General features: G+C 41.7%; 1 protein-coding gene across 2 annotated transcripts in view; it reads left to right on the forward strand.

The window, feature by feature from the left end:
• Window positions 1–25,348, forward strand: part of etv4 (ETS variant transcription factor 4) — a 55,905-nt gene extending 30,557 nt beyond the window's left edge. For both annotated transcript variants that reach the window (XM_034707571.1, XM_034707572.1), the window contains exons 5-12: window positions 6,800–6,929; window positions 8,490–8,672; window positions 8,839–9,299; window positions 17,011–17,079; window positions 17,755–17,802; window positions 19,113–19,288; window positions 22,470–22,571; window positions 24,827–25,348. In XM_034707571.1, coding sequence (XP_034563462.1) covers window positions 6,800–6,929; window positions 8,490–8,672; window positions 8,839–9,299; window positions 17,011–17,079; window positions 17,755–17,802; window positions 19,113–19,288; window positions 22,470–22,571; window positions 24,827–25,054 — 1,397 coding nt within the window. In that variant the 3' untranslated portion in view covers window positions 25,055–25,348. The remainder of the gene's footprint in view (window positions 1–6,799; window positions 6,930–8,489; window positions 8,673–8,838; window positions 9,300–17,010; window positions 17,080–17,754; window positions 17,803–19,112; window positions 19,289–22,469; window positions 22,572–24,826) is intronic.

Here is a 25,348-nt window from a genome sequence, read left to right on the forward strand (position 1 = left end):
CTCAACCATGACCATCACCTTTCACCCCGCACCCTCCCCCTCTAAAGGGCCAACATTTACATATGTAAAAGTCCATCTCCACCCTGTCTTTGGTTGGGGGGGGGGGGGGGGTCACCTCTTTACGCAGGGCTCAGAAAAGGGTGTGAAAGGGCGACGCTGAAGAATACAACGAAATAAGGGAGGAGGAGATACAACAAGGTTGGAGTGAGGAAGAACCCTTTGACCTTATCAGTGTAGGAGGTGGTGGGAATCTGCCACGGTGCACAGAGAGAAAGCGCATACATTCACCGCTCAGGCAAAGCTATACTTTCCTGTGCGCTCTCCTGCTTTACCTCAAAACTGTCTGCTGCTTTGAAACATCCATTGTGTACTGTATCCGTCTCTTCGATTCTAAACACCTCTCCGGTTCTTCATGCTCCGTGCTTAAGTTCACGAACAGACCGCCCCCCCTCGGCGTAGAGAAGAAGAAGCTGTGAAATACGAGGATCGGTTTTGAGAGGGTGATGTAACATTTAACAAAGCAGTTACAGGAGGTCGTGTTGCCCTGAATAAAAGCAGGAAGAGAAGGGAACCCGAAGAACATAACTCTCACTGGATCCGTTTACAAGACTGCCACAAACTTATAAACTCACGCAGCAAATTGGACATCATTTGGACAGGAGGATTTACTGTGGTACAGAGGAGAGTTTGAGATAGCTGGTTTGTTTTAAGGACTATTCTTAGACCTGGATTAATTTTAAAGGCTCCTTTCAGTGATGCTAGCAGCTTGAGCTTAGAGATGAAAACATTGCTTCTGTCCAGACTGAAATATCTCAATATCTTTTGTGTGAATTTAAAGGAAATGTGATATTTTGACATTCATGGTCCCCAGGGGATGAATCCGGATGTCTTTTGACTTTTGTGACTCTTTTATTTTACATCCAGCATCATAAAAAGATCTATGTTTTTACTCTCATTCACTTTTACTGGATGAATCAGCCCATCAAAACTACACTAAGACATTCATGGTCATCAGATGATGTACCATGATGATGTTGGTCTTTTAACTTTTCCTTTAAGTTGATCTTGTCTATTTTATTTAAATGTCTCAACATGTTTTGGATGGTTTGCAAAAAATTGTATTTTAGACCTTTTAATTGGTAAAGGGTTCAAATGCAGGATTAAACATACATTTTGGGGCGCCATTGGCCTAGCGGTCGAAGTGCACCCCATGTAAAGAGGCTATAGTCCTTGTCACAGTGGTCGCAGGTTCAACTCCTGCACGTCTCCCCCCACTCTCCACTCCCCATACAGTCTCTCTCCAGCTTTCATACCCAATAAAGGAGAAAATGCCCAAAAGCATAACTAAAAGAAAAAGGGAAAAAACCCAAATATTGTCATTTGATGCTTTGCATGAAATCTGGTTCCAACATTCATGGTCCTCTCACTTTTGCACCCTCATTCTAAGTCTGTTTTAAGTGATTTTAAGGGAATGTCTGCATATTTAAAGCTAATCCAAAAAAAGCACAGGTTGAGCTTAAAAAAAAACGTATATCAGTTTATCCACGGGGGGCGCCAAAATCAACACAAAGAGAAAGTTCCCTTGCTGGAGCTTTAATTTTGTAGAGGAAGAGCGGTTTCAGCTTGCCCTCACTCAAACATTAGTATAGAATGTCTTACATTGAACAGCAGAATTGAAATGCAACCCAGTGCAAAAAAAATCTGTAAGAAGAGCAGAAGTACAATAATAAGAATCATAAAAACAATAGACAAATATAAATACAGCCTGTGGTTCAAACAGAGAAGAAATCGACAGACTTTGTATATTATTTCTGAAATGATGTTTATGATGTTTAAATCCTTGCTTAGAGGGTATACTTTTGTATTTAAGTGGTTTAAAATAAGAAGTCTGAAGCAGCCTCACAGAGCTGCAGCCTCGAAGTCGTGCCCATATTTATTTGTCCAAATCAAATTCAGATCCTGCAGATCAAAGTATGTTGAGTTTTGTAATTTTCTCCATGGCTCATTGATCAATGGCTCCAAAGATTGAGTATCCTTGTTTGACAAATTGTTTATCAGAACAGCAACCGTCTCCCTCTAATTGGAAACACATGCAGCATATCAGACAGAATTTACAGTCGCAGGCAAATACACAAACACAAAACACCGTCTGATGCTCGTTTACCAAATTAATTAAAGCTCCAGATAGGTCACGAATGGATGACTCAAACACACACACACACACACACACACAAACACACATGTGTAGACTCTAACCATATGCAGCTGACGCCGAGCCCAGGCCGGACTTTTTCAAACAGAACATCCTCATAAACCAGGAGCCACATCAAGGGCAATATTCCTGCCAATCGCATTAACGTCTCTACTTGGCTGCACTCTGAGTGTACTCCCTCTCAGGACTGTTTGCAGTTCATGACCATGCTAGAAAAAAAAAAGGGGGGGAAAAGACAAACACGGCATTATTATTAGAGCGGTAGTCATGTGCCACCCTCTGTGTACTCGCTCGCAGACGAGCTGTCGGAGACTCAGAGGAGGCTGGAATCCCAGCGTGTCTGTCTGGGAAATCTGGATAAATGCTCTCTAATCCTGTTGATCTCCTCTAAAGCCAACACTTCCTCACCTGCCTGCCTGCCTGCCATGGGAGAGTGAGTGCAGGCCAAAAATAGGCTGAAAGGAGGTTATGGTGATGAGAAGGACGGAGTCAGTGTGTCATTTGAAAAGAGGCTCTGATTTTAGTGGAATAAACATGAGAGGAGCAACTTTGTATGCAGATACTAGAGTGATCTTTTTATTATAATAAGCTGGTAAAGCTGTTTCCTAATATACATGTATTTCTTATGTTTTTTTGGAGGGCTTTTATGCCTTTACTCAAGAGAGGACAGGACAGTAGATAAATCAGGAAACAAGGAGAAAGAGTGGGGATGACATGTGGCAAAGGGCACCACTTCAAGGACTATACCCTCTTTACATGGGGAGCCTAAATCTAACCACTTAACCAAACCGGCGCCCCACATTTGATCATTTTTAAAAGAAGAAGAATTAAAGTGAGGATACAGCTTGAAACTATTTTCAAAAGTACTCAAATAAATGTTTTTCTTTTGTTCAAATTAAGCTAGAACCTCTGTTCTTAAAATATGAAGCCCATGTGGAAGTGTAGTTCATACAGTGTCCACTAGGGGCCGGCTGCAGAAACACTGGAAACCACATACACACCCATTCAAAGAAGACGATCTTTACAGCAGAAATAAACATGTTTACAGCCTGGTTCAAAAAATGGTTTAGGTCTGAGTTGCTCATTTCTTTTTTTTTTTGCAATCAAATTTTTATTGTTTTTAAAGATATGCAGCACAATGAAATATCAACTGTATGGGATAAGACAAGGCATATCATAAAGTAAAACAAAGAAAATAAAAATAAAAGAAAGTATTGTGACACCCACCCCAACCCACCCCGCCTCAGAATAGATCTCCTTATGATAACAACAGGGAATATTCAAAGTGATAAAGGAAGTGAATGGTGACAATGACATCATTTATAACATGAATGTAAATAAAAATAAAGACAACAACAGAGGGAAATGGTCAAGTAGTACCATGATAATGCTCAGTTATATCATAAAGTTAGACATATTCTTAGATCTTAGTTATGGATTTTAACCAGAATGAGATAGTGGCTTCATGCATCTTGGCCACTGAGAGCTCCATAAAAGCTATATCAAAATACATCTCATTTCTCTATCAGCACACATAACTTGGTATTTTCAAAGATATTAAACTTACGAGTTTTGCCCAAATAAGGGCATGGCTGACTTAGCGAAAAAGGCTAAAGGCCCGCCTCTTTATCTCACACTAGCTCCACAGAAGTTAGGTTGAGTTCAGCACTTCTGATTGGCTTTAAAACAGCGCTCAGGAACAGATGTGTGACATCACGGATACTACGTCCATTTATTATACAGTATGATTCAAATGCACCATGAGGAGTTTTCAAGTTGTGTTGATTCTGGTGCTTCTTGGATAACATTTACTTAATTATAAGAAATTATTACTCATAAGTACTTTTGGGCACATTTTGAAAATTCAAAGTGTGAGTCTTTGAGCTCCTGAGGGAAACATCTGATTCATAACAACTAAATAATCCATCATGCTCACCAGTTAGTTAGTTAGTTAGTTAGCAGCTGTGTGTTCCTGCAGTTTTGTGGTAAATTAAAAGCGTCAAAATAGATTAAATATAATTTATCTGAAGGAAGAACAACTCCTCCTCTTTGTTAACTTACTTCTCACTGCCAAACTTTACCAGCAGAGCTCTGAGCAGAGACACTTCAGAGTGAGGGACGCATATCAACTCTGCTTTTTTAAACACAGGCACCAAAATCCAGCATTAAGAAATATCACATGTTGTTGCTGATGATCTCATTTTATTATCTAGATCAGGCATGTCCAAAGTACGGCCCGGGGGCCAATTGTGGCCCAAGGTCCATTTATTTATGGCCCCAAGCTTCCATCTTAAATTATGTTATTTATAGCACAAGAAATTAATCACAGTTTCTTTCAAGCGCACAAACAAAACTAAAGCCAATCCAGAAACGTCTCACAAAGCTTCATATGGAATACTAAAAGACAAAACACTGGGAATTCTGCAAGACAGCAATAAAAGAAGAAACACAAGAACTCTTAAAGCTGACAGGTTTTCAAATTAATGTTTTTATCATGATGTGAAAATGTTCTTCATGAACACTAAAAGTTCAATTTGGTGCATCAAAAATGTTCAGAACTCAGGAAAGTAATTATTTAGTTCTTGAAATGTTGTCTGCTGGTCAGAAAAAGTCTTAAAAACAACATGAAAAAGAAGTGATGAAATCCAGATCGTGATCCTGCCATAGGAAAATAATGAGACAATATTTTTCCCACATTGCCCGACCCAAAAGAAAAACATTTTCCTCCAGAAGAAGATAGAGTTTGCTCATGTTTACATGGCTTGTGGAGAACTGAGGACTTCCTAGTTACTGTTTTATTGAGAAAAAATTTAAAATGATTGTTATTAAATAGAGATTTCATATATAACTTTTAGGATTCCAAAGTCTCAGTAGGAGCCACTGGCCCTGAGGTATTCTGACAACATCAAATGTGGCCCTCTTTGAAAAAAGTTTGGACACCCCTGATCTAGATCATGAATAAGAGGGAGGTTATTTTGAAATGAGTTAAAGACTCCTCTCAGTTCCTGTAAAATCTCAAATTAGCATTTTTTGTCCACCTAGCAAATCAAATATTTTTAATTAACACTACAATAAATCATAAATCAACACATCCTGGTGATTAAAAAGCAGCAATCATGTATTATTTTGTCATTTTTCCTCTTACTATAAGCTAAACTGGAGGATATATTAACCAAACTTTACACAAACTAATTCATACTCTTTGTTTTTTACTCCAAAGACAGTTTCTACATCTTCCTCCCTCCTCAGTCTTGTGTAACAGCAGCTCCTCCAGGCGTTGTGGTTAAAGTCGCCGTAATCTTTCCTCACTTTTTGTCCGCTCCATTGTTCCTCCTTCATTTTTTTCACTTTCTATCTCTCGCCTCAGTGGAACAACCATCTCTGGCTTCATTCACTCCACCAGACGTTTTTTTCTCCTCCTTTTTTGTGAATGGGACGACAGTATGTAATTACCTGGGCTGAGCTTTCAGTGTGGCCCGCTCCGTCAGCTCCACACCCACTGCTCACACACACACGTATGCACTTTTCTGCATATGCAGACACAGATTGCCAAGATTGCTAATACACACACACACACACACACCCGATGTGCACTCTCACAAACACACACACACACACACACACACACACACACACACGTATGCACTTTTCAGCATATGCAGACACAGATTGCCAAGATTGCTAATACACACACACACACACACACACACCCGATGTGCACTCTCACACTCATGCACACACATAAATACAGGCCTCCCCAGCTGGAAGTGCACAGCTGCTGCTGTTTACCCTGTCGGGACCAGAAAAACATCCTGTACAGTTCTCCGGGTGAAAACCTCCCCTCACATAATAAACACAAGCCCTCGGCACAGTTTGAAGCTCCACTTTGGGTGGTTTCTGTGGCCGTCGAGGCAAAGGTCTGCCTCAAGCAGTGCAACTTGATGGACAGTTTGGTGAGCTGAAGAATGAGGGGATGTCTTTTGGGGGGGGAGATTAAAGCGGGGCAGGAAAGTGTTGCTGAAAAACTTTTGAGTATCAGAAAATGAAAACTCTTTCGTGATACCTCGCTCAAAATGCCTTCAAAACTTCTGGCCAACATCTGGATACCAATCGGAAAGAATGCCAAACACAGAATGGGTGTATATGCTGTTCCAACAGAGGTGTGACACTCGCTTTCATCAATGTGCAGACATCTCTCTGGCCCGGGGAGTTGTTTACCTTCCAGCCTGACTTTGACAGAGGAAGTTTTGGCTGCTGTTGTGTCTGGAGGAGAGAAGAAAAGTGGGCGAGGACACTTTGGGCTGCTGGAATGCAGTCGTGTGTGAGCGTGTGTGTTTTTTTGCTGTTCCTGTTCTCTGCAGTGTGTGTTTATACGTGTCTGTCTGCTGCCCTGTGCTTTGCAGCTGACAGTCACTTAAGCATTTTGGCTGGCACGTAAAAGAGATTCCTGTGCAGACAGAAGAATTTGCATTAAGCTCTAAGCCTGATGACAGTAGTATCGGGGCAGGGCCGAGCGACAGAGAGGATACACAAAAAGCTGCCGTCTGTGTGCCAACACTCACCTCTGTCTGTGTCCTGTCTTCACAGCCGTGGCATTTCACAGCCCTCCAGTCACCATCAAGAAGGAGCCGCAGAGCCCGGGATCCGACCCCAGCCAGTCCTGTAGCCACAAGCAGAGCTTCAGCTACCCCAGTGGAGAGCAGTGCCTTTATGCCAGGTACGCCAGGTTCCCCTAAAAAAAAAAAATGCTTCAATACACATCAAGATCCCTGAAGGGTCCCTGAACCCAACATGTTTCAAAGAGCCAAAGCACACGAACTGAAACACACAAACACACTCTATCATTTATCTCTGGTGGTTTCTTGTTTTTTAAATAGTTTTTGAAACTTAGAAATCCATCTTTAAGACTTGGAATGAGATATTGGATGTGTTGCTGTAACACCAGGAAATTCAAGTCAAAGTCAGGAAAAGTACTGAGGTTACAATTTCTTAAAAGTATCAGGACACCCGGCCTTTAAAAGATCCATAGCTATCATACCGTGTCCCCCATAGTGTGATGTTTTCCCCGTCTGTGGGTGCACAAACATCACAATTCCCCTTTTTCTTGCATTGACTTTTATCTACTGAGTTCACATGTTTCACCCAGACATCTTGCAGAAATTTTGCAAGGGGGCCAGCAAGAAAAAATCCAGGTGAAGTTGAGGTCAGGGTGTTTTCAGGAGTTTGGTGCAAGTGTGAAGTACAAAACTACAAAAGATGTTGGCTTTGCCTCCTTGATTCAAAATATAAGCAAGTGTGGTGTGCCTGCATTTCTTATATTGACCAGCAGGGGGGCATTAGCGCAATTTTTCCCCCCATTTAGCTTTAAATAGACGATACAGCAGATTGTGCTTTAGGGTGCGACACCACAGGATTGACCTTTGAACCAAGAGGGAGATGTTGTAGTTTATATCTCTCCTTTTGTCCAAATATCGTCACTTCTAGCTACGGCAAACAACCTGAAAATGAAAAAATTCAAGACTCTCACATAGACTAGTCCAAAAAATAATGCACACTATGATATTAGGTTGTTAAATGTCTAATGCAAGGTCATCTTACAATGCTTCAAGCACCACAAGCTAAACACTGCTCATCATCCTCACAGCCAGTATAGCAAAAACTACCTGCAAAGCTTCATACCACTAAGTTGAGTAAATATGGACTTAAGTATTATGGCGTGACCGACCCAGCCTTGGATCTGCGTATTAATCTCACATTGCATCAGTTTTATTTGTAAAAGGGTTTCAAGTCACTGTTTCCTTCTCAAAGACTCTCTGCAGTCTGGTCTTTCCTCTCAGTTTGGTTCCCAGATAAGAGCACAGAAGAAGCTCATCATCGTTTCCTCTCCTTAAATTCAGCCTCCTCCAGGCTTCCTTTGAGCTGGTCTCAGCTTGTATTTAGAACATTGTTTAATTCCATTAAGGCACTGATACAAAATTGATTTATTACTCTTTTATTCACTGACGTCCTTTTTCTTAAAAGAATAGAGGAAACAAAAGTTCTTTACTTCCCCCCTCACTGCAGTTATCCTCATCCAGTGAGCCGTGGTGTGTGTGGAGCATAAGTCAACATGCTAAAACACCGACCACTCGCCATTGACCACTCAACCTCTGACCATTAGTATGTTTGTTGTATTGACTGACAATAACTAGTGAACCTCTTCCCTCGCTGGGTGACCCTGATGTCACTTCATGCATGTATGCATGTGTTAACATGTTCCATGTGCTCCATGTTGCAGTGCCTATGAGCAGAAAAGGGCTGCAGGAGGGGCCAAGAGCTCCTGCCCAGGGACCCCCATGTCTCCCATGCAGCAGCATTACTCCCCAAAGCCCGCCACGGCCGGACGGCCCGATGCTGGGTACATGAACCCCGCTGCCACCTCCCAGCCACTGCCCAGCAACAGTTACCCCATCAACGCCAGGTGATTGACAGCTGTGAATGACATCTACAATGCAAAGAAGTCATAACCAGAGCAGTTTTTTTATTGTAGTGAATTTTATTAAAGCATTTCTATCTGAAATCACATATTTGATAAATTAATCGACTGTATAAGATCATGTAATAATCAGCTTTGTCTAATGTCTTAGTTCCAGGTATCAGGGCGCCTCAGGAGATCCCATGTGCCCCCACTTCCCACCACCAGGTCAGGCCTTTCAGCGTATGCCATCTGCTCCAGCCGGACATGGAGGCAGTGGAGCTGGTGGAGCTGGTGGAGGACCAGGCGGTGGAGGTGGAGGTGGAGGTGGAGGAGGTGGGGTCGGGGGTTATCACCGGCAGCACTCTGACCCCTGCATGCCCTACCTGCAGCAGAGCTTTAAGCAGGAGTACATGGACCCGCTGTACGAGCGGGCGGCTCACATGGCCGGACCGGGGCACGGGAGCGGATCGGGACACGGGCACGGTCACGGTCACGGTCACGGACCTCACCCCCACTCCCATACTCACCCCCACCAACATCCACATCCACACTCACACCCGCTCCCACACAGGTTCCCACCAGCCCACATGATGGTGAAGCAGGAGCCGACAGACTACACCTACGAACCTGGTGAGTGATGCAGACTGTCGACGTATTAAAGAAGGTTCAGGGGACTCTGTGGGTCTGATTCACATCAGGGTGGGAAAGCAGGGGCTGAGAGGTAACTCAGCTTAGTGCTCATTTAAAATTCTGACTGATGGATGCATGGTTCAGTTTACAGAAGCTGACTCTTTGTTCTGTGTCATCCACTCCCTTCCTTCTCTATGTTTCCTTTTCCTCTGCAGCCTTTATATCATGAAAAGGTTTTTTATAAAGAAACTAAAGGGGGTGAAGTTTGCTGCTGGAGACCAATATTTTTAAGATTTATATTTTGTTTATCCAACCTATGAAATATCAGAAAAAAGCAAAAAGCATACTCATCAGTTTCACAAACCAAAGCCTTTAAAATTGTTTCAAATGTTTAAAACAGTCCAGTACAGAAGAGGACTAGAGACACAGTTTATTTTAAGGACTAGAGACACAGCTTTTTGAGGTTTGACCTCATTTTCAGAATTCTGACTTTGATCACGGAATTCTAGAATTTAAGGGATTCCAAAAAAAAATCCCCCAAAAAGGGAAAATTTAATTTCAGAATACAGACTTTTCTCAGACTTCTGACTTTAATTTAAGAATTCTGAGAAAATAGTAAAAATGTCTTAATTTTTTTAGCCATAATTTTCAATTTAATCTTTTTTTTCAGAATTTTGAGAAATCTTTTGAAAATCTTAGAATTTTTCATTTAAATCTTTGAATTTTGTGAGTAAAGTCAGATATCTGTGAAAAAAAAAATCTGAATTTAATTACAGAATTATTTTCTTTTTCTCAAACCTTTGACTTGATTCTCAGAATTCTAAGTAAAACATTTAAGTCAGATTTTTTCCCAAGGGTTCTGACTTAAATTTAAGATTTATTTAATTTGTACAATAATGTATAATAACATATATTTTAGTTAATTTTAAGAATAAGGAGATTAGGATAAAGAAAAACTAAATAATTTAGCTCCAGAATTTGAAGTCTTTGGACTTTTCTCTCAGAGTTCTCACAGTTTAAATCTTTCCTTTTTCTCAGAATATTTTCATTTGATTTTGGAAGTCTGACTTTTATCTCAGGATTCCAACAAAGTAGGTCAGACCTTGTTTTTTTAGTGACCTTAATCCCCTTCCACAGTCCAGAACCAAAACACATGCATGAAAAATCGTATCAGACCCATGCCACTTGAGAAAGATCTGAAGTGGTGTTTGGTCTTTTGAATTACACAAACAATCTTTCTGTTTGCAACATTTTCCTGTGAACTGAAAGTAGAATTTGGATAGTAGTACATGTATTTAATGAGTGTAGTTTGGCTTCACTAAAGTCCCTTTAAAGACGAACCCTCGCCGGCGTGCAGCGGACTCAAGAACAAAATGTCCAAAAGGCAAACAAACTTCTTCACTGTATCTACTCTCCTACTCCACTCCCTCCCTGCCTCCAAAACTCCTCCTTTCAACTCTCTGACACTTAGCAAAGCAAAGAAAAATAGCATTTTTTCTACTGCAGCTACACTCCACCTCCCTCACCCCATCCTCCCTTCCTCCCTCCCCTGCTCTCTGTGAGAGAGAGAGAGAGAGAGAGAGAGAGAGAGAGAGAGAGAGAGAGAGAGAGGTGGAGGAATTTCATTGAGAAAATGGAGGGCACTGGAAAGACTAGAGTCCCTGGTGGAGTGCTCCAGGGTTTCAGGTTGCACCAGCGGCTTCCTTTTTCTGCAGGCAGATGAACTCATAATGGAAAAATGAGCGTGGCCACAGTAACCCGAACCTCTCACTGGCTGGGCTTTGGGAGGGGAGGGAGGGGTGCTGTAGGGGGGGGTATGGGGTGGGTGACTGAGGGGTGGGGTGGCCAGCTCAGGCACTCTAAAAACAAGCACAGAAAGCAGCTCCTCTGCCCGGCTCTCTGCATTTAAAACAAGGGGGGAGAAATATAACACTCCATGCACACTGTGTCCTCATTCACCTGCATTTCAACGGCTACAGGAAGCTTCTGTTGTGTCTCCTGCATGCACGATACAAAGCATGCCCTGAAGTGCTGTAACCTACATACTTTCACTTCTTTTATATAAAAACTGAAGGAAGAGGGACCTAAATCTTTCCTATCTGTGTTTTTTATACTTGAGAGAAATGATACAGAAAGTACAAAAGGATGTTTTTTCTGTGGATAACAGCTGGGAGGAGGAGAGAGCTGAGTTTGGTGGGGTTTCCTCAGAGTCGCTCTGATATGAGTTTGATCGTCTCCAGAGGCCGACGAGACACAAGAGAGCAGAGTTTATCTCCACTCTGGAGACGGATAAACAATATGCAGCACATTTCACAAGATAATGGGACTACATGTTCTGTAATTCGGTTAAAAAAGGACCCTCTTAAAGGCTCCTGTAACTTGTCTCTATCTATTCCCAGTCCTGATACTTGTGACAATGTGATGCTGATGTGCCAAAAATATTAAGTATTTAGCTTTTTGTGAAAAGGAAACTTGAGTATAACGTCACAAGCAAGTGGCAAACTCCAGCCGCAAGAATTGAAGCCAATGCTGAAGTGTTAAAAACTGCAGTTCCTCTTGTGTCCACTTGAGGCTGGCTCTGGGAGTACCGGAAACCACATACACACCAATTCAAAAAAGCCAATCTTTACAGCAGAAATAAACATGTTTACATCCTGGTACTAAAAATTAATGTAGTTTGGATAGCTCATTTCTTGATCGGCACACACTGTACAGGGTGTGAATTTTTTCATAACACGGCAATTTTGAAGACATTTAGATTACGAGTCTTCCAATGAGAGGCACAGCTGACTTGACTGAAAGGCGGGAACACTGTAGCTGTTAGCAAGGATGCTAAAGGCCTGCCTCTTTGTCACAATCGCTCAACAGAAGTTAGGTTGAGTTCAGCATATCCAATATGGCTCCCGCCGCTGATTGGCTTCAAAACAGCGCTTCAGAAACAGAAGGGTGACGTCACGGATACTACGTCCATTATTTATACAGTCTATGGTCTCAACATGCTCCACGTTCCTCCTTTTTAGCGCTGGAAGCTGGCTGCTCCTCTGAAATCCCCTTTAAGACAACATACAGGCCAACCTAAGCTAATATTGTTACTTTTTTTAAATAAATTTACACATTTATTCTCCTACATTTACGACTTTACTCCCATAATGGGACCACACTGTGTTGGCCACAATACCCTTCCATATATACCACCAGTCAAAAGTTTGGACACACCTTCTCATTCAATGGTTTTTATTTATTCTAATTATTTTCAACATTGTAGATTAATACTGAAGACATCAAAACTATGAAATAATCTGGTTTCGCCATAATCTGGATTACAACAGTAGTCAAATACCCTTTGATGAAATATGAAATGACTAGATCTAAGCTTTCCCTACCTAACATAAAAATCTTTACTTTCCAGATAATAAACCTCTCTCCATTGTCATCTCCATTTTTTTTAACTCTAAATTTGGAGCTCAGAATAAGTGAATATGTGCTGTAGGTCATAATTTGCCTACACCCTAAACAGGGGTGTCAAACTCATTTCAGTTCAGGGGCCACATACAGCCCAAGTTGATCTAAAGTGGGCCGGACCAGCAAAATCCCAACATAATAACCTATAAATAACAACAACTCTACATTTTCCCCTTTGTTTTAGTGCAAAAAAGTACAAGTACATTCTGTAAATGTTCACATTTAATGAACTATCTTTGAACAAAAACAGCTGTTGTATTTTTTGCCATGATGAGTCTAATAGTGGGGCAGAATATTTTACTCTAACACACCAAACACACAGGTTACCCATTCACCTGACACACACAGTGTAATGTTTACTGCAGAAGAACAGAGATTATAATAATGAAGAAGGTAAAGTTGATTATTTTTGATCCCCCAGCTTGAGCAAGAACAGTTTGCTTGCTGGACAGTGTTGTATGCAGGGGTGTAGTGCTAGTGTTAGTAGTTAGTTGATCATGTTATAGTGCTCTAAAAAGTCTTTGTGAATCTCAACCGGAATATGCAAACAGCAAGTCATCTGATTTCTCACTTTGAGAAAAAAAGTCCCAGAAAAAAAGTCAGCATTATGATTTTATGCGACCCACAGGGGACACATTTGAAATAATAGTTACTTTTGTTGAAAAATTCCAGTTAATGTCTTCTCTGTAATTTTTCCACTTTGCAAAGTCGTTATGAGGGCCGGATTGGAACCTCTGGCGGGCCGGTTGTGGCCCGCGGGCCGCATGTTTGACACCCCTGCCCTAAAACAACTGATTCATCAGGTTGTGTTGAATATTTTGGATTAAAAGCCTCAGATTTTGTGTTTTTTTTTTAAAAGTCAATGCAGATTTTTGCAACGTCAGAAAACCGGTCATTGTGCTGTTCATGCAACCTGGAGGCATTGTACACTACCAGTCAAAAGTTTGGACACACCTTCTCATTCAATGGTTTTTATTCATTTTAATTATTTTCAACATTGTAGATTAATACTGAAGACATCAAAACTATGAAATAATCTGGTTTTACCATAATCTGGATTACAACAGTCGTCAAATAGGGCTATCCATTGTGTACTAACCCTACCTCTGAACAACACAGCTGATGGTCTCAAACACATTAAGAAGGCAAGTCATTCTACAAATGAACTCTTGACAAGGCTCATGTTAATTAGAAACCATTCCAGGAGACCACTTCATGAAGCAGACTGAGAGAATACCAAGAGTGTGCAAAGCTGTCATGAAGGAAAAAGGGGGCTACTTTACAGAATCTGAAATATAAAACATATTCTGCTTTTGTTTAACACTTTTGTTTATGTTCTTTCATAGTTTTGATGTCTTCAGTATTAATCTACAGTGTTTCCAATACTTAAAATAAATACAAACTCTTGAATTAGAAGGTGTTTCCAAACTTTTGACTGGTCATGAGACTTCAGGTTGTCCTTTACAGACTGCAGTTAAAGACACCTGTATAAACCGTTCAAATGGAGCATCACATATTCAATTCATCAAATTTAATTACACACTTTAAGAATGTTCTTTATTTCAGGGACTTAATGTGTAATCTGTGTTTAAAGAGCTCATGAATGAATGCACCCAAACAAACGCAGACGTTAATAAGGTTTATAAAAACAACACCGCCGTCAATGGTTACTGTTTACATCTGTTGCCGTCCATTTGCGGTTGTCTAACTCGCCAAGAATGTCTAAGGTCATCTGCAGGTAATGGTAAAAAAAGGCAATGGAGCGTACAAAGAGGTGTACTGAAGTAAATAGCGTGTAAAGAAAACAACACCTGTGATTTTCTGATGTTCACAAAGTAAACAATGAAAGCCAAATGTCACAGGTCTGCAGTCTCATTCATAAAAAAAGCCTGAGAATAAGTCTCGTAGCTTCACATACAAAGACACATTCCTTGCTTAATCACTGCCATTGTATCACATGAAAGACTCAAAATGGTCATGCCACTCGGCACACAATTAACCCCGGTTGCTCTCACACCTAATCTACCCATCACTCCCTGGTGGGGCGGGGGGGGGCTGCCATTGCGGGCGGACGTATTATTTACAGTATGATCGAGTGCTGCCGCCCCAGAATGGAGGGTTTGATTTTTCCCCAATGGCATCTTATCACAGTCACAGAGCTGCAGCTGCATTCCCCACGCGTGAGTCACAAACCGAAGCCAGAGGCACAGAGCTGCACCTTTTCGGTTTTTATGCCCTCGCTCGTCTCGTTCATTCAGCTCTCAGACGAAATAAAAGCAGACAAACACACACACACACACAATAGTCTGCGACACGCCTGTTCTTTACGCCAAAGGAAGAAAAAAAGATACAAAAACACACACAAAGGTGAGCGCAGCAGGTCACAGGATGTGGAGCACAAATCATCGTGCAACGCCCGGCAGATTGCAGAAGTCATTAAAACATAACTGTGCTTCAGAAGTGTCCCAACATGCAGAGAACTGAGCCTGAGGGATCATGAGGAGGGTTATACAATCTATTTTTGTGAATGCACCTATTGGAGACAGTCAGTAATGAGCCCAGATAAAGTGCAGACACTGTATACTGTACCGCTTTTCTGGTCTGGTGGAGGTGCTGTCTCATGGCCTAAAAATACCGCCCGAGACAAGAGAAGTGATATGATAAATGTACAGTTTGTCCTTGCAATGCTGGGGACGATCACACAATGTATCCATATAATACTCTATAGCACACTGTACGGCTCGGATTAGCTTGGTAAGCAGTTTTTTTGGGGCTTCTTATTTACTCAAAGTACGGAATCAGCATCAGTCTTCATCTGCAAGGAGGTTTATGAAGTGTTTGTCTTGGTGGTTAGGAGGGTGACTGTAAACATGTAGAGGCAGGTACACAGAAAATAGAAGTAAATATGAGTTTTCTGTTTTAAATATTTACTCAAAGTCACAATCCCTCAACATTTAACCCCCCAGGAGGCGATTTACATAATTAAACACTTTGAATCTCTAATATCTACATTTTGGGGATCTTGGTGGCTTCAAAAAAATATCAATAAGACTGCAAAAGTATTCGTTTTCACAATGGTATATTGATTTCCTCACCTTTCACATTGATACATGAAATGGATTAAAATGTAGAACATTTTTAAATGGACCCTGTTGGTGGGAAAATCCTTCTTAGTGTGCCTCTTGTTAATGTAAAGCATCTGTAGGCATTAAAAGAGAGTTCCCAGTTTAGCTGTCCAGGTCTGATATTTTTGTTGCCCTGGTTTTTAAACAGGTCTTGATATCTTTGCTCCTAGTATCATATTGAAGTTGACATTTCTAGTATTGACAACATCTTTTAACAAATTAGGTTTTAAAATTTGTATTAAATGGTTTAAAAATGGAAGTAGTATCCGTGACGTCACCCATCTGTTTTGAAGCCTAACCTATGTTGGAAATGTTGAACACAACCCAACTTCTTCCCGAGCTAGTGTGAGGTAAAGAGGCGGGCCTTTAGCCTTTTCACTAACAGCTACAGTGTTCCCGCCTGCCAATCAAGTCAGCTATGCCCTTATTTGGGCAAAACTAATAAGTTTAATATCTTAAAAAATACAGAGTTATAATAAAATTCCCCCCCACGTTCAGTGCCTAGAGAGAAATCAAAAATATCTGGACCTAAACTATTTTTTGAACCAGGCTGTAAACATGTTTATTTCTGCTGCAAAGATCGTCTTCTTTGAATGGGTGTGTATGTGGTTTCCGGTGTTTCTGCAACCAGCCTCTAGTGGACGCTCAATGAACTGCAGTTTTTTTTAGCACTTCTCCATGGCCTTCATATTTCAAGATTGGAGGTTGCTGCTTGGTTTAGACTCTGCAAGTTTTGTATCGTCACCTTTACATGATTACCGCTTATCTACCTGTGACTGTTGGCCGTTATTAACCCTTGAAACTGCGACTTTACATGTATGTCTTCATCCCTGTGGAACTCCATCCAAAAGATTGTTGACTGAACTCCTGGATTCCAGACTTGTAGACACCAGCATTCTGCACCCATATATTTCACACTTTCTGTCATATCCAGACCTATAGTGACACATATCATACCGTGAGGTCCTCGCTAATACCCAGCCCTACTTGGGAAAAGCATTTATCTACAGAAGTGTTAGGAAAATAAGATTGGTCTACAGTCATCCTAGCTTTGTGCAATGTTTAGTTAAACTGGTTTAATAAACCAAATGTTGACCTCAATCTGTGTTTTGTTTCTGTTACAGATGTGCCTGGATGTCCCTCTATGTACCACCACAACGAGGGTTACCCAAACCCCCAGCACAGCAATGAAGGTAACATCAACTCCTGCAGTTCTTCTTAAATTCTGCCCCTCCTTCAAGGCCTCAGTCAAACTACTCCTCAGTCGGAGTGATACAAATATTGCTTTTACAATCTCCTCTCCTCCAGCGCTTTATCTAGAAAGTAAATGTTGCTGGTTGCAGCTCTGTGGTCACTGGCTAACCAGTGTAGATAGTCCGTGTTTCTATTGGCTAACCAGCAGTGTGACTATGTTTCCGTTGGCAGAGGCCGCCGCCTCACCCCTGCCTCAAGAATCCCTGAATAAACACAAGTATAAAAAAAAAAGGAAAAGGCACTATTGCCCCAGTAAGAAGAGAAAAACAATCCTTCCTTTAGCTTTTCATTGCTTAGGCTGTTTTCTGTTCTTATTCAACAACTGTTTGAAGCAGAAAGAGGATTAAAATTATTCTGAAAGGACAAAGCAGGACTAAAGTCTCTGTCTAATGCTTCTAATATGAAGTCCTCTTCATAGGGAAGTGCTCTTTCCTACTTTTGCAAAAACAGAAGCACACTTAACAGCTTGCGGTTATTCAACGTGCAGAAAAAAAGACTCTTGTGTTTAGCTTGGACTGCATTCGAATCTTGGCACGCATCCCAAATGAGCGACCTATTTACGCTTGCATTGAGGCCCTTTCTTTTTCTAACACACCTCTCCTCTTGTCTTGCAGGCTATCTGTTCGAAAATGACTCCCGCGTGGTTCCAGAGAAGTTCGAAGGTGAGCCCCGCTCTACCCACAAACCCTCTGCCTTTCACACACTGTTTCATTTCCTTCTCTCCCGGACTTGGAGAGGTGTTAGTTGGCTGACAGTGAGTGTAGCAGAGAAACACTAGCCATGCTGTCACCTACTCCGCTCTTTGTAGCTGACCTATCTTCTCACACTGACGTCAAGGCTGCTTGTGTAACAGGTACACGGCTCTTTACGCACTCTCAGGCTTAGTTAGTGGGTTTTGTTTCTGCACACACACGATGTGGGGCTCCTCTGTCAGGTCGAGAGTAGTTTCCCATGGTGTCGGTGGTGTTGGTGATTGACGTTAAAGGAGATTGAGTGGAGAGCCCGAGGGTGTCAGCACTGGTTGAACCAGTGAAGTGTGCGAGCTCTCTGAGAGACAACAGTGGTAACTTAGCCTAGCTTCTCGTCTTCCCACACTTGTGTACGACATATCCAGTGACTGGTAAACAAACAGGAACCCAACACAAATCAGTGTCCTTTTACCAACATGTGGCTTTAACCCAGCGTAAGTAATTATCTCTTCACAAGCAGCAAACATCATCCTGCCTCTAAATATCTGAGTGCTTTTTATTAGCTCCTTTTTTGCGCCACAAAATTTCCAGAAAATGTTGCTATTTCTGTCTCGGCTAAACACACTGCTGCAATTATGTTGTAGGGTCTGATAAGCTGTTGTTAATAAACAGTGTACGTCAGTATGCGACCATGAAACACAAGATAAGATGACCTGCTGATGCACTTTCTACACTAGAGTTCAGATACTTTCCAGCTGTTACATTTTCCTTCAGTGTAACTTCACGGTTTGATGCAGATTATCGTCTTGTATTAAAGGCACTATGAGGAGTTTTTAACTGGCTGAGAAACAGACTGAAACTGATACTGATGCCTCTTTATGACCCTCAAAAGCAAACAAGACCATCCACAACAACACTGATACCTTCTCTGTTGTCATTTTAATGCCTGAAACTGCTCTGAGGGGGTAGGTGTCAGAACAGATGATTGACATCTTGCTTTAGAAACCGCCTTTTTTGACTGTTTTCATTGTAAATAATCACATTGATTGATAAATCTTAAGGTTAACAGACAACAGGACAAGGTTATTGTCTGAATACACTTATTTGCATGTACAGGACAAGAGATAAGAGGTATCACTTTTTCCTCGAGGGGGCGCCAGAATCGATACAAACTAAAAGTTCCTCACAGCAGCTTTAAATAAATAAAGCCTTCAACAGCAGTCTGTGTGTTGAAGCATCATCATCACATGCTGACTCTTTATCTTCCTTCCTTTTCGCTCCAGGGGAGGTGAAGCAGGAGAATGGTGGCAGCGTTTTTCGCGAGGGCACACCGTACCAGCGCCGAGGCTCTCTGCAGCTCTGGCAGTTTCTGGTGGCCCTGCTGGACGACCCGGGCAACGCCCACTTCATCGCCTGGACAGGCCGCGGCATGGAGTTCAAACTCATCGAACCCGAAGAGGTACGCACGAAATGAAATTAAATCCTTCCTTTTATTATAATTTTTTTTAAAGTTATGTTTTTGGGGCATTTTTGCCTTTAATGACAGGACAGCTGAAGAGAGACAGGAAACGCGGGGAGTAGAGAGTGGGGGAAGACATGCAGGAAATGGTCGACCGGTCGGGAGTCGAACCAGCAACCTCAGTGACAAGGACTTTAACCTCCATACGTGGGGCGCTTAGACCACTAGGCCACCAGCGCCTCCAAATCCTTCCTTTTCAAAAAATGATCTTTATTATATAGAGGAGAGGACAGTGGATAGTGTAGGACACTGGGAGAGAGTGGGGGGAATGACATGCGGGGAAGAGGCCACAGGCCGGTTTCAAACCCGGGCCACCCGCCACATGGGGGTGGATCTCAACCATTAGGCTAAGTCTGCTCTCGAGTCTTTCATTTTTAAGGTCAAAAATAGAGTTTTGTTCTCTTACAGTATGAAGGCTGTTAGATATGTTAGAAAATATGACATTTAGATTTTAGAAGTCGCTACAGCTGTTGGCTTTTAGGGTTGTACTGAAGAAATAGTAAAAAAAAACATGGTAGCACAAAGTTTAGAAGACTTAGGATTTTCTTCCAATATAAGCCCTGATAGCAGCTTTCCAGGAAACTGCTGCTATGTAAGAACCCAATACAAAAAAAACCCTTCATTATTAATCTCCTGGTTTGGTTGAGGATTTTTTAAAAACATATTGAGGTCTATAGGTCAATGTCAGAGAGAAGAAATGTGGGAGGAAATACAATTTTTTAAATTGGATAAAACAAAAAAATGTCTGAGGGGGCGCTGTGGCCTAGCGGTCTAAGTGCGCTTCATATACAGAGGCTATAGTCCTCATCAGAGGTCGCCAATCGACTCCAGGCCTCTACCATTTACTGCATGTCTTCCCCCTCTCTCTACTCCCCACATTTCCTGTCTCTCTTCAGCTGTCCTATCAATACAGGCAAAAATATATAAACATAACTTCTAACTTAAAAAAAAAAAAATGTCTGAAAGTCAAGACATTAATGGGCGGAGCTTAAATGGCGATCCTTCTGGACCCAGTTTACTAAATAGAAATGGAGGCAAGATAGTTCCTGAGATTAAAGCTGCAGTGAGTAACTTTCAGTTTGTGTTGATTTTGGCGCCCCCTGTGGACAAAGATATACACGTCACCTCAAAACAGTCAAATATATCACTCATTAGGTTTATTTGCTTTAGCAGGCTGTTTTGTCAGCGGGTTGTAGGTCATCTGGTCTGACACCTACCTCCTCACAGGCACTAAAAATTACATAATATCAATTTTCAGTCACTGATGGTCCTGTTTGCTTTTGTAAGTCATAAAGAAACATTATAATTAAATTCAGTCTTTTTTACAACCATAATAAAAAAAAATCCTCACAGGAGCTTTAAGCCACATTCCCTACAGCCCTGTTACAAAGTTCCTTTATGCTTCCACATGGAGCTCTGCAGTGACGTAACATTACTGCTCTAGTGTGTGATTTCACGTTGGATTATAACGCAAGAGGCATGGCATTTACACAGTGCATCAGAGTGACTTTGCTCCACCATTCCTCCTCTGTGTGTTGCAGACGAGGTCAAACAGGGGCGTAAATGTCCTGGCTTGACCCTGCAACACGTTGGAGCCTTTACATTTCAAGTGTTTGTTGTTATTGTGACACCATCTGGAGAAATTGCAACATATTCAAAGATGAAGTCTCTTGGGCCTGATGCAAAACACAACAGATTTGAAAGACAGCTGCAGAGAGAGTCCTTGTTCATTGTAGCAATCTGTGTTCTTATTTAATCTAATCTCAAGGTAGTTAAAGAGTCGGGTGAGGTTGAAGTCGCTCTGTTTGTTCTTAAAGGGCGTGATTGTGGACTTCTCTAGTCTTTCTATGGAAGCTGTAGTAATATGATCCATCCTAAAGTCTGATTAAGACTTAAAAAGTGCTCACACATTTTAAATGAATATGTTTTACTGATCAGGGACTTGTTGATTATGACATGTTTATGAATCTGATGTGAACAGCACAGGAGTTATTCTGGGGATGAATTTATGTGAGCCCAGGTTTAAAGGTGCCACTGAGATTACAGCGATCACAAGTGTGATTCATCCACTTTCCTCACAGGTCTGTCCTCTTATCCATCTTCCATTAGTCCTCCATTCATTATTCAACACATGAAACTCTGGATTGATAAATGAAGGACAAGCGCACTATCTCAGAATCATCCAACACCCCCTTTTTCTGGCTCGCACACACTCACATTTCTCCAGTCGAGACATTTCTGCGATGTTTAAGTCTCTGAAATTTGATTGGCCGCATCAGACGGCGTCCGTTTAGGCGCGTCCTAATACGGGCAGGTCTACTTCACATACTGTGTTTTCCATTATCTTTTTACTGTACATTAAAAATGGATGGGGAAGGAGTTTTACAAGAGCAATTAGGGCTGAGAGCACACTCAGAGATCAAACAGGGCTGCTGGCTTGATGGCCACTGTGGGATACAACCTGTCTCTTCTTCCTGAGTCATGAATCTCAGCGTCCCCCCTCCCCCAAGTCTTCAGTTTCCCTCCCTATCTCAGATATTTGTCAACAAAAACATCCCTCACTGTTTTCAGATGATTGGATTTACTCCCCACCCCCCTCACTGAGACGCTAATTATCTGATCAGAGTTAAAAGTCCGCCATCAGCTGAGAGGTTCCTTTTTTGGGGTTGGGGGTGTATTTCATGGCCCGCCTCCGACAACCAGCCATGACTCCCTCTTCACTGCGAACACTGTGGGACTCTGGTTGCATTCAAGTGGTAATGGGTTACATAAAAAGGAAGTGAATCCACATGTGGGGACTCGCCCTGGTCTCGGTATGTTTACTCTGTTTTGTTACAGAGCACAGAGAGAGAGAGCTTTAGGCTTTCCACCGAGGACCCCTAGTGGTCACAGCATGGAACTACAAACAACTGTGTCTAATTAGGATTTGGGGGATCTGGACTTGAGGGGGGAAAAATGCTGACACTAACAATTCTCTGCTGTTGACGTGTCATCTGAGGAAAGCTCTATCCTTAAGCTCTGCTAAATCCAATAATAAAAACAAAGAACCTTCAATTTGAATTCACCGAAGCTGCCAGAAATGTAACCAAAGACATGTCCCCTCTCTCCGTCTGCTCATCAGGTCGCCAGGCTGTGGGGGATGCAGAAGAACCGTCCGGCCATGAACTACGACAAACTCAGCCGCTCTCTGCGCTACTACTACGAGAAGGGAATCATGCAGAAGGTACGAAGACACAACTTTACATATTTTAAGCTTTTTAAAATATGTCCTTATTTGTCTTTAAATTTTAGAAGATTGTCTGAAACTTTCATTTTGCTTTGGTGCTTTGTTAGGAACTCATCATAGGGTGACTGGAAAAAGGCCGCTTAAAATCAAACCATGTTCTTAGTTCAGTGCAATAATGTTCACCAGAGAACCAGGAGAAAAAATTGTTGAATTTGCATCCTTATGAATCAAGTGATCTGCATATTAATCTGCGAAATCACAGCAATGTGCCTATGTAAGATGTATGTATAGTGAACAGGTGGTTATGCAAATTAGAATCCAAACAGGGTGAGACAAGAACCTGACACTAAGTGTACATTATTCTTCAGACATCTAAAAATGAAGCCCCCTTAGAATCTGGGGTTGGTGACGCTTTCATAACAACGGCTGAAATATATGGCGTCTGATTTGTTCTAATCCACATTAAACAGATTTTTTAAAATATATATATATACATATATTTTTGGGCTTTTTGCCTTTATTGATAGGACAGATGTTGAGACAGGAAGTGTGGGGGGTAGAGAGTTGGGGATGAGGACTATAGCCTCTGTATATGGGGTGCTGAGACCGCTAGGCCACCAGTGCCCCCATATTAATCTGTTTTCAATGAAATGTAATGTTAGACAAGGTGAGCAGGACTTCTGTAGGAATATCTATGTTGACATATCTGTCCTCATTCAGCTCTCCTTCTCCTTCTCTTCTCTGACTCACCTTTAAATATAAATGAGTCACAACTTTTGACACTAACTGTTTCTATCATCACTTCCACTTATAGTTCAAGTTATGTAATTACGATCAGTGACTTACGTTACTCACCAGCTCTGCTGTCATTGCCTGGATTGCAGGACAGGATGTTGCTCCACTTTTCAGAGATGGTTGGGGTCCAGTAGCTCCTCAGGCTTCTCTCACATCTGTGCCCTCATTATTCCCCCACTCTTAAGACCAGCCTGAGACCACACTTACATTTTTATCACAGTGTCAACAGGCAGAGGGGGAATGTGTTGGACTACTTTATGTATTGATTTGATAGGACGTGTGAGATCAGGTTGTTCCTGGCATCACTTTAGTTGTTGAGAATGAATCACCATTGTTACGGGGCTTGGATCAATCTGAAGCATTCTATTGTACTTCATTCCATTCCGTTCAGCTTTGATACATTCCATTCTATCCCATTCAATTGTAACTTTTTCAGAATCAGAAATCAGAAATACTTGATTTATGCCGAGGAGGGAAATTCAGGCATTACAGAGCTCTTATAAACAGTATGAAAAAGTCTAATTATTAATAGGAGTAAAATAAGATATAACTACGAATAAGATGTAATACATCCATCCATCCATCCATCCATTATCTTGACCGCTCATCCCGTTAGGGGTCACGGGGGGCTGGAGCCAATCCCAGCTGACTTTGGGCGGAAGGCAGGGTACACCCTGGACAGGTCGCCAACCTATCACAGGGCTAAGATGTAATACAATAAAGATCAAATCAAATCAAATAATATTAAAGTATATACAGACATGCAGAATAGTTAGACTTATCTATGTACAAAAGCGCTGCAAATGGGAATTTTTACCAGTGTCAACAGGCAGAGAGGGGAATGTGTCAGACTACTTCTACGTCTATTGATTTGATGTGACGTGTGTGATCAGGTCGTCCCTGGCATCACTTTTGATGATGAGAATGAGTCATGGTTGTTGAAGAATTTTAACCAATCAGAATGAAGTATTTAAAGCAGCTGATTAGAATAATTGCTGGGTCAAAATTAAAGTCTCAATCCAAACACAGTTGTGAATAAATATATGAATGAGTTAAGAATCTAAATGGGTAATGTTGAAATGATGAAGGCAGCCGTGTGTGCGTGTCACATTCTTTAGTAAATCACACTTATGGAACATTATGACATTTTCATTTGTGCAGTTGTGCAGGATCTCCGTCTGCAGTTGCTCACCATCTGTCTTGCACATCACCAGCATTACATCCATTGCTTGTTCTTGTTTTGATTAAAGTTGACATTCATAATAACAAAACAAACGTTGCAGATAATCTTTTGATCTGCCGTCTTTATCACCTCTTTTTATTTCATTCATAAAATGAAGTCAACATGTTTTCACTCAAAGCTGGTGTAAAGTCCTCGTCCCACCGTAAAGAATGAACAGATGAAGGTCTTCTTCTTCTTCCCTCTTTATAACCCGAGCTGTCTCGTCTCTCTGCAGGTGGCCGGTGAGCGCTATGTTTACAAGTTTGTGTGCGAGCCCGAGGCGCTCATCTCTCTGGCCTTCCCCGACAATCAGCGACCCAGCCTGAAGGCCGAGTTCGAGCGCTACGTCAACGAGGAGGACACGGTGCCCCTGTCCCACCTGGACGAAGGTGTCCCCTACACCACAGAACAAGCCCCCCAAAACATGGGCCCCCAGCCCTACTCCAAAGGCTACATGTACTAAAGCCAGCCTCCCTCCTCCTCCCTCTTCTCTCCCCTCCTTCAGATATCCTCCTGTTGTACCGACCCATCATCATACACACCCTGAAACCCCCATGCACCTCTTGCACATGCCCACCCCATCCACTTGTATATAAGGCTACGGTGTTTTTGTTTTAAATTAATCTCATTAGGGATTTTTTTTGTTTGTTTTTGTTTTTAAGAGCTGCATTCCTCTCACATCTGAGGCCGGTTCAATCCAGAAACATGATTGTGGTTGAAGAGATTGCTTAATAAATACCCATAATAATACGCAAAA

This window comes from Notolabrus celidotus, chromosome 18 (genome assembly GCF_009762535.1).
Source record: "Notolabrus celidotus isolate fNotCel1 chromosome 18, fNotCel1.pri, whole genome shotgun sequence".
Taxonomy (NCBI): domain Eukaryota; kingdom Metazoa; phylum Chordata; class Actinopteri; order Labriformes; family Labridae; genus Notolabrus; species Notolabrus celidotus.